Source organism: Pseudochaenichthys georgianus, chromosome 6 (genome assembly GCF_902827115.2).
Source record: "Pseudochaenichthys georgianus chromosome 6, fPseGeo1.2, whole genome shotgun sequence".
Lineage (NCBI taxonomy): Eukaryota > Metazoa > Chordata > Actinopteri > Perciformes > Channichthyidae > Pseudochaenichthys > Pseudochaenichthys georgianus.
Window position 1 is genome coordinate 15,517,718 of NC_047508.1, and position 9,897 is coordinate 15,527,614.

General features: G+C 41.4%; 1 protein-coding gene across 2 annotated transcripts in view; it reads left to right on the plus strand.

Annotated features, from left to right (window-relative positions):
- Positions 1-8,550, plus strand: part of kcng4a (potassium voltage-gated channel, subfamily G, member 4a) — a 61,146-nt gene extending 52,596 nt beyond the window's left edge. For both annotated transcript variants that reach the window (XM_034084236.2, XM_034084237.2), the window contains exon 4: positions 6,843-8,550. In XM_034084236.2, coding sequence (XP_033940127.1) covers positions 6,843-7,730 — 888 coding nt within the window. In that variant the 3' untranslated portion in view covers positions 7,731-8,550. The remainder of the gene's footprint in view (positions 1-6,842) is intronic.
- Positions 8,551-9,897: the final 1,347 nt, after the last annotated feature.

A 9,897-nucleotide genomic window follows, 5' to 3' on the forward strand; every position in this document is an offset into this window, starting at 1 on the left:
TGTGTGAACGTGAACATTAATAGAATATCACCTCCATCTTCAGAGCAATCTGACTATTATAACATTAGCGTTAAGAAAGCTTACTTAAATATCTGCCACAACATAAGTAACCGGATCAGAGTACATTAAGTACAGTCCGCGGCATATCACTTCATAATGTATCATATATCTCCTTATCTGAGTCAGCTGAGCCGTATCTGGCCGTTCAACACTCACAGTGTCACATACTGTATGCAGTAAGTATTATTTTAAGCAACACATTAATTTGACGAAACACTCGAGACAAATGTAATTGAAGTCAGATCGTGTTTTAGACGGGGCAGCAGTGGCGAGCGGTCAGGGCCCTCTAGGCCCTCTGTGAGGGCCTAAGATATTCTAAAAAATAATATTTAAAAACATTTAAAAAATATATCTTTTTTTTAAATATATATTTTTTAAATATTATTTTTGTTATATTTTTCATTAGTTTTACCGAAAAAACTTGATTTAATTGTATTTAAAATAACATTTCCAAAGAAATAAATCCTTCGAATCTGCCTGTTCAGTTTCTGTTTGAATGTGAAGGGTTAGCTTAACCGTTACATGAAAAAAGCTCGTCTGGCCCTCTCTGCGATTCACAGAGGGCCCGCTATAGTAAACTCAACGAGAGAGTAATGTCAAGTGACAGTCCAATTGACCAATCATATCTCCCCTCTAAATGGGAGGGCTTTATTATCGCGGACTTTATGACAGGTTCCGCCCGCTGCGCTGCCAAGTTTATGCATGTGATATATCAACGGGTCAAGCTAGGAATTAGATAATTAGCATACGTTCATTCACGATGGCTCACGTTAGTGATAGTGATGACATCGTTGCGAAACTACTAACTGAGTCTTTTTCAAGAATGAGTTACACGGATAAATTGGAGTTAATTACCAAAGGGCGACCAACACCACAGCTTATTTTGGTTCAAAAAACCAAACGGTTCGAGAGGCATTTTAATATCGGCAATTACGCCAGATACAACTGGATGACCGGATCAACCAGGGAACAAAAGCTGTACTGCTGGGATTGCTTGCTTTTTGGAGCGGACAGTGGGTCATGGGCCAAAGATTTATATTCTGATTTAGGAAGTTTATCCAAATCAGCACATCGCCATCAGAATGCTTCAGGTCACCTCAGAGCTACTATTCGGCTTAAAACATTTGGGGACACCAGGATAGAGCTCCAGCTGGATGAGCAACAACGCCGGGGTGTCATCATTCATAATGAAAAGGTGAAGAGGAACCGAGGAATTTTGAAACGCCTCATAAATTGTGTGGTGTACTTGGGCAAGCAGGAGTTGCCGTTCCGAGGTCACGATGAGAGTGTAACTTCATCAAACAAGGGGAATTACATAGAGTTGCTGGATTTAGTGGCAGAATATGACAGCGACCTGCACACACACCTCGCCACATCAACAGTCTTTACCGGCACATCTTCAAGGATTCAGAATGACCTGATCAGCGCTGTCGCAAGTGTAATGACGGATAGCATGAAAGAGTATTATTTACGTTAACGAGGTAAATAGGCTAAAAGAAAAACATGTTTTCCAAATGAACTACGCATCTCTTGAGTGACAATATGCCTGCGCTGCACCTCCAAGGTGCGCAATACATTATTGCGCAATCTATGTCTGTCTGTGTGTGTGCTGCGCGAGCCGAGATGATGTGTGTGTGCGTCGTCTTTTTTTTTAAGTTTGTAGCAAGTAGAAGGCTGTGTGTGTGTGTGTGTGTGTGTGTGTGTGTGTGTGTGTGTGTGTGTGTGTGTGTGTGTGTGTGTGTGTGTGTGTGTGTGTGTGTGTGTGTGTGTGTGTGTGTGTGTGTGTGTGTGTGTGTGTGTGTGGGTGCGCACGCGTTAATTTGCGTATTGCACCCTGGGCCGCTGTTTTGATATTCCGCTGAAGAAGTATACTATAGGCTGTGACGTAATAACATTTTTTTTTTTCAAGGGAAGAGGGGGGTGGGGTCAGAGGGCCTAGGTAGAAAAGTCACGGCTCGCCACTGCGGGGCAGTGATATCATAAACCTGTTAATGTACGCATTCAAACACTTGTTCTGTTACCAGCTGTATTCACCTTGCAGGTGCAGCTATGTGGCTTTTATCCTGGATAAAGTGTTTAAGTCATGGATGTTTAAAGTTCAACTTCTTCATTTTTGACTAGTATTAAAGTTCACTTTTCATTCAGGAAGTATGACGCTGCGCTGTCAGTACGCTTCTCCATGTTTGTGATTGGTCGAATGCTCCAAATACCACCCCTTTCATGTGAACGCGCACCTAACTAGATAGGACACGGCTGGCTTGAGCGATCCACTTGATAACCAGCGTCGTAGTACAGTTTAGCGAGAGCGCGTATGTTTTGGATTAGGCCAACCGGCTAACTCAAACATATCCAGGTTAGGTTGAACCAGGTTCGTAGTATAGGCCCCAGGTGAAGACAATTAGTCAATCACAACAGCGGGAAAACAGACAAGGCAGGAAACGGACTTTAGACACATGAGGGTAGACAAGACTATCAAAATAAAACAGGAACCTATCTAAACACATAACATGAAACCTAAACTAGGGAACAATCTTAGCAGAGCCGTCTACGCACAACACTGACTCAGAGAGTGTCTGCTCTTTAAAGTCAGGTTCCCAAACCATGACATTAGTGAAAAAGACAGAATTGACTCGATAAAAGCACGATAAAACATAATCATCATGGTTTTGTCAATGTTAAAATAGGACAATTTCCTAAGACAGTACAAACGCTGGTGCCCCCTTTTGCACACAGCTTCACAGTTTGGATCAGAGCTCAATTTTGAGTCAATAATTGTCCCGAGATATTTGTATGATTGCACACATTCTACTTTCTAATTCTGGATTGTTAAGACTTCATGTATGTGGGGATGTCTTCTAAAATCAATGATCATGTCCTTGATTTTACTTATGTTCAGTTGTAAAAAGGACTCCTCACACCACCTGACAAAGTCGTCAATGACAGGGCCCTGGCTGGTGCATTGTCCTGGAGCCTACTAACAATTACAGAGTCATCTGCATACTTTAAAATAGTCCTATTTTCCCACCTACTTTGACACATATTAGTGTAAAGTATACATAATAGTGGTGAAAGGACACATCCTTGTGGGGAGCCAGTGGAGGAGCTGACTTGATCAGATAAGGTCCCATTCACCCTCACTCTTTGTGTCCTATTGGTTAAAAAAAAAAATCAAAAATCCAGCCCATAAGATTATTGCTTATTTCAAATTGTTCTAAAAGTCTGCCAATTAGAATATGAGGTTGAATTGTGTTAAAAGCAGAGGAAAAATCAACAAATAAAAGTCTAGCATGAGATCCAATTCCCTCCAAGTGTTTATTGTAAGTCAGATAAGGTGACCGTGGCATCCTCCACTCCTCTGTGTGGCCTGTAAGCAAACTGCATGGGATCGAGTGCATGCTCAGTCTTCCTTAAGATTTCTGCTCTGACTAGTTTTTCCAATATCTTCATTAGAATTGATGTAAGTGCAACTGGTCTAAAATCGTTAAGAGTTTTGGGGCCTCTGGATTTGGGAACAGGGACTACCAAAAAAAGTGATTTAGGGCATTTGCAAACTCAACATCTGAATTAAAGCCATCCAGAGTCACATGGCAGCTATTCTTTGTTTCCCGGAGGCCTGTTATGGTTTTCATGCTACTCCAGACTGAGCCAAGGTTGTTTGCAGCCATTTTGTTTTGTAGTTCAGATTTAAAATTCTGTTTAGCTTTCAGAATTTCTATTTTAAGTTCCCTATTAGCATCAAGATCAGAGGCACTTCCCTGTTTAAAAGCTTGTTTCTTTTTCTGAATACTGGACTTAACCGCCTTGGTCACCCATGGTTTGTTTGAGGGTATATTATTTTTATATATATATAAAGGTCAATGTTTTGTAGCACAAAAGTTCTGAAAAAACCTCTGAACCCTCAGAACCGTCAATCTTACAAAGTTAATAACCCACTGTTGACTGAGTGGAGCTTTTAGCATCTTTAGAGCGAGATATTTTCTTCAAGAGTTGGTGGATTGCAAAACAGAATTAACGGTGCTTTTTCCCCTGACCTGTTCGCCTCACTTAAGAAAAAACTCTGTTGCGGACCACACAAAAGAAACGATGGTGCCCCAAAAGGTCGGTTTTGCTTTCAAGCGGACTCTGTTTGGGTTTGTTTGTGGTGTGAAAGTAAACAAACCAACCAGGCTTCTTTAATAGCAGTAATACTTTTGGCAGAGTCTATAATGGGCTATAAAAGATGCTGCCATGACCAGTGCAGTTGGAATACTGTAAATATGGATGCAGAGTATATACAGCCAGTACTTCTGCTATTATCACTACTTCCGGCATCACCTTAAACTCGCAAACAGTGGAAAAAAGCAATTTATTTAAAAAAGAAAATGTTCTTAATCTTCTAAAGTCTACAGTAAATGTCAAATCTAACTTAATAAAAGGAGAGCATATACTCTGCAACCCTATAAATAACGCAGATACACATCAATCCGTAAGAATTAAGTGAAGGCTAAGAGTCACACTGGGAGGAGAGTCAGTGAGGAAGTCAGAGGACACGAGTGATAAATGAGAGTGTGAGGAATAGGACACCTGTGTGAAGGATGCATCATGCATAGAGGGACAATGGAGGGGGATGTGTTTCACTTAGAGGAATGCTGGCTGAATGAAGGAATTCAAGTAGAAAGAGAGCAGGGTGGGGGCCAAGTACAAAAAGAAAGAAGGATGAGAGGGAAGGAGTTCAGGGAGGGTGATGAAGGAGGAAACAGAATGAGTGATGAGAAGGTGGAGACAGAGGCAGGTAGTGGAAAAGAAGGGGTGGAGGAGAGAGAATAGATAAGAACGGAAAATAGATGAGTGGCAGTGGCTTAGAGATAAAGGAAGAGTGAACGATGAGGAAATGGGGAGAAGCTAGATAATGAAAGAAGAAGCCCTAAATCAAACTTGAATAATGTTCATCTTAATGATACATCAAGGCATCTGGTCTCATATTCATTTTTAGAGGAATAATATGTAAAAACATTCTTGATACGACTGAGAGAAATGCACATGTACTGGGTGTTGACTGAAATGAGGTTCTAACCAAGAAAAATTACAGCATCAGTTATTTAAGCAATAATGAAATACCTCTAAGTCAGGGGTGTCAAACTCAAGGCCCGCGGGCCAAAACCGGCCTGCAACTTCATTTTATGTGGCCCGCAAGAGCTTGCAAAGAATATAATACGTTTATTATACGGTTACATGCCGCTTTACAGAAACACGTTGTCCATAAACTACATGTCCCACAATGCATCTCATTTGCAATTATTTTCCCTAGACTTCTGCTTTCAGACGTAGTTAATTATTAAGTTATTACCTTATCCGATAATAATCCAATGCAGAGGCAATAATGTATAATACATTATTTTATATATATAATATATTTATGTATATTTATATAATCTTAAAGTCACAACCGGCCCTTTGAGTGCAACCATAATGCTGATGTGGCCCGCAATGAAATTGAGTTTGACACCCCTGCTCTGAGTGATAAAGACCCCCAGCAGATCTGACAATTATGACCCCTCTATATCAGAATCAAAAGAGGGGAAGATGAAAGTGGACGGGGCCGACCTGACACTAGTATCTGGACACAACTGATCTTAGTTTTTGCACTGACCTTCTATTAATCATCAGTCAGCGCTGGGTTCTGTTAACCATGTCAGCAACTAGTCATCAGCCTTAGCCAAGTAATTATCATTTTTAACACAACAAGAAAATTCATTTTTTACCAAACCACAATGTTACCGTACAACCCCAACGATTGAAATTATTTGTCCTTAGTGCTCTCTCATGTCGCGGCATCATATTATAAAAGCTTATATGTGTTATTCTGGAGACAAGTGGGAATAAAATGTTGTTAAATTTGGAGGAAACTGAATCTCAGACCTCCTTCTCTATGATAAAAGTTTTAGACCATCCTTTCAGTATTGCTTTTTGAAACAGCTATAAGCTATTTGAGTTGTCGAATGGCAAACTAGTTTATTTCAAGCACAACCAGGCCTTAAGAGATTAAGTAAAATTCTGTAAACATTTTGTCAAGTCCTTTCTAAGCCTGGGTGTTCCTTTAATGGCAACCCAATTAAATATTGACAACAATACACACAAAAGAAGAATTATATTATACAACAAGTTTTGGAATACATTTTGTTTTCTGAAGGATTTTTCCCCACTGAGTTTTCTTGGGTGTAATTATTTGTGAAAATGTCTATTAAAGCACTTTGTATTTGCTTCAGTGCTAGTCTCCAGTAATAGTTACTGCTTTATAGAAACTCAATCTTTTTTCTTAAGTATGAAAAAGACTCAATAATACATTCAGTGATTGCAGCAAGATTTGAAATGTGAGGTGGAATAAAGGCCTAATTTGTCAAAAAAAATCATTATGTTTACAGCAAACTTTTCAGCTCCTAAATCTCTTTTGTATATGTTGCGTTGCTTTTCCTTGATATTGTAGTTAGAGGGCATGCAAACCTGATTGCTTTCTGTCACGGTTCCCACAAAGTGTCACATTAGTCTTTGAAACCTGCCCTAATGAAATAATTGATTTATAGTGTCAGTGCATTATCTGTCTGTGCTGCTGCAGTAGCTTCATCCAAATGAGTGTCTGTAACTCATGATTTATGAATGATTACAAAGGGTGATTATCTGACCTCAGGATTTTTGTCTTCTCTCCATCTCACCCGATCTGTCTTGCCCCCTGTCAAACTCCATCTCTCATCCTCAATCTCTCTGTCTCTCGCTTTCCCTCTTTCTCCTCACTCTCTCTACCTCAGGGTGAGTGTTCGTCTAAGTGCTACAACATGTTCATCATAGAGACGGTGTGTGTGGCCTGGTTCTCCCTGGAGTTCTGCCTGCGCTTCATCCAGGCCCCCAGCAAGCTGGACTTCCTCCGTGGGCCGCTCAACATCATCGACGCCATGGCCATCCTTCCCTACTACGTCTCCCTGGTGGTGACGGAGGAGGACCCCAACCTGGACCACGAGAGGCCTGGAGGAGGTAAGGGTTACTTGGACAAGCTGGGCCTTGTGTTGAGAATCCTGCGGGCGCTGAGGATTCTCTACGTGATGCGGCTGGCTCGTCACTCCCTCGGCCTGCAGACGCTGGGGCTGACGGTCAGGCGCAGCACCCGTGAGTTTGGCCTCCTCTTGCTTTTTCTCTGCGTGGGCGTCACCCTCTTCTCCCCGCTGGTCCACTTTGCTGAGAGCGAACTCACAGGCACCCATGACTTCAGCAGCATCCCTGCCTCCTACTGGTGGGCCATCATCTCTATGACGACAGTGGGCTACGGCGACATGGTCCCCAGGTCCATTCCAGGACAGGTTGTAGCGCTGAGCAGCATCCTCAGTGGCATCCTCATTATGGCCTTTCCTGCTACCTCCATCTTCCACATGTTCTCCCGCTCCTACCAAGAGCTGAAAATGGAGCACGACCGGTTGTTCAAAGAGGAGTGTGCGGCCGCGGCCGCTGCGGCTGCTGCTGCTGCCTCAGGGGAACAGCAGGAGGCAGGAGGGGGTGAATGGAAGGAGAACCCTGCTCCACCTGGGCTGGGGTTACATCCAGACAAGGAGAGTGTGCACTCACTGGAGCCCCTCACTCTGTTAGGGAAAGGTGGTGACGCTGCAGGAAATAACAACCACAGCCTGCCAGCAGCAGCTTTCTGAACAGAACTCACACTAACTGACTCAATCCTAAACTTCCAAGAAGATACCAGCCCACTAATCTCTGTGTTTCACACAAAAATAACTGCAAATTAATTTTGCTCCAAAGGATAGATAAGAAGATATACATTGTATTGGTTAAGGGAGATTAAACAGACAGCCTTTCTTTTGCTCTTTGGTCTGCTGGTAAGGAGCTCAAATGTGCACATTATAGACTGCACGGAAACTGATAGACTTAAAACCCTTTAACTTGGACGGTCCAGTTTGTTTGACCGGAAAGCCTCTGCAGCAATATTAGTAACCCGCTGCTTCCATGAACATGCAATATTCAATCCAAAGTTGCTTTTCCTTCCACTGTGAAAATACTTAGAAACCCAACTGCAACTCCTTAGTTTCATTCTCATTCAATTATTTAAAATAAGTTGCCTACAGTATGCCCTGGAAAAGTGTCTCATACTGAATACTCTACTTTACTGTCATGAATTCAAAGAAGTACTCCTCCTAAGTTTATTTTTTGATAAGCTTCAAATTCATGTTCTGAGAAGAAATATAAGCAAACATATAGTTTGGCCCATATATATGATATATGCTTGGACATGCTCGGTTTCTCCCTACTCTTCCTTGACTTCCAGGATAACTGTGTGCAAATATTATAGAAGTATGATCCAACTTGTTTGTTTTTTTAATCAGATGAGGAAGTGAAAGCATGAAGAGAAAGAAAAGTGTTTGTGGTGGGGAGAAAGAGTATGAGTGAGAGAGAGAATGAGCGCTAACTACCATGACTTGTACTTTGCATCGCTCCAAATAAAAGCTCTCCGAGTAATCCATTTTCTGGGCTGCAGTTTTTTGGTTGGTTCTGAGTATGAAAGTATAATCTCCTTGGCTAGTTCGGGATGCTCAGTCAGAGTCCTGTCGCTGAATCTCTCTGAGAGAAGAAGAGAGAGAAACAGCTGTGCCAGCCAAAACGACAGATAAATACTCTGTGAACAAACATTCTCTGACAATCCGCTTCTTACATCACTTCCTTGTTACACCACCCTGGCAAGGAGCCTGGCTACAAATCTTAGTTATGGAATCCTGGGATAAACAGGTTGTCTCATCCTCTCAGTTTCCTTCCCAAATGGTCGGATCATTCTCCCTTTTCTGAGAAAAGTGGTCAGCTGCTTGGGGTCCAACAATGATGTGGAAGCATGCAGGGACATGCCAGATGTGGATGTAATCTAGATTAAAGTTGGGATTAAAAAACCCAGCGGCCACTAAACTTCATCCAGTTACTTCGGATTTGATTTTGGCATATTGTGGCATCTCACTCCCATATGGCATCCCACCGGCTGTAGGTCTAGTAAGATTTATGGTAATAGGAATTTGTAATCGGAGCTGCCGTGAAAATATATGGCATACCAATGCACATCAGGTAGTAAATGTGTTTTTAGTGTTAAAATGGTAGAATTGCCTCAGTGGGTTTATTGATGAAAATCCACAGGAATAAAAAAAGGTCTGTCACCTATCATTTCAATGCTGATGTAAAAGGAAGTGAACAAAGCACCCCTTTATTGTCATTCTCGGAAGTAGCACAAAGAATATCATTATATATTATTTTGCTTTTGTCAAATTGTGGCAAAATGTAGGACCCAACTAGCTTGGCTTAGTAAGACTGAAAGCAGTGGGACTCAGCTTGCCTGTCTGTTAAACGTTAAAAAGTACTTTTAAAGCTCAGAAAGGATCCAATATGATTGTATTTTTTTAGTTGTACACAAAGAGAAATGTATAAACAACGAGTTGTGCTTTTACCAGTATCAGGTCAGGGTCAGACTTTTTGACCAAAAGAGTGAGGCCATAACTTAGAGGAAAAATCAGTAAGATGAGAAAATCGGACTACCTGAATCACAATGCCATTTAAGTCATAACCCTTTTTCTCAATGTAACACTTTAACACTGTGATAAAATACTCATCATGAATACAAATCATTTCCCCACAAACCTCTTATTATAGGCTGGATAAATGACTCACATTAATTGTGTTAATTGACTATTCTCGAACTGCAGCTCCTGGAAATAAATTGAGTTTTTAAGGCACTTCTTCAGTCCATTGTTGCTTTTTAGAAACTAATAAAGTGATATCAGTGACGAGACCATTAAACAAAACCACTGGATGCTAAAATGTTGGGAT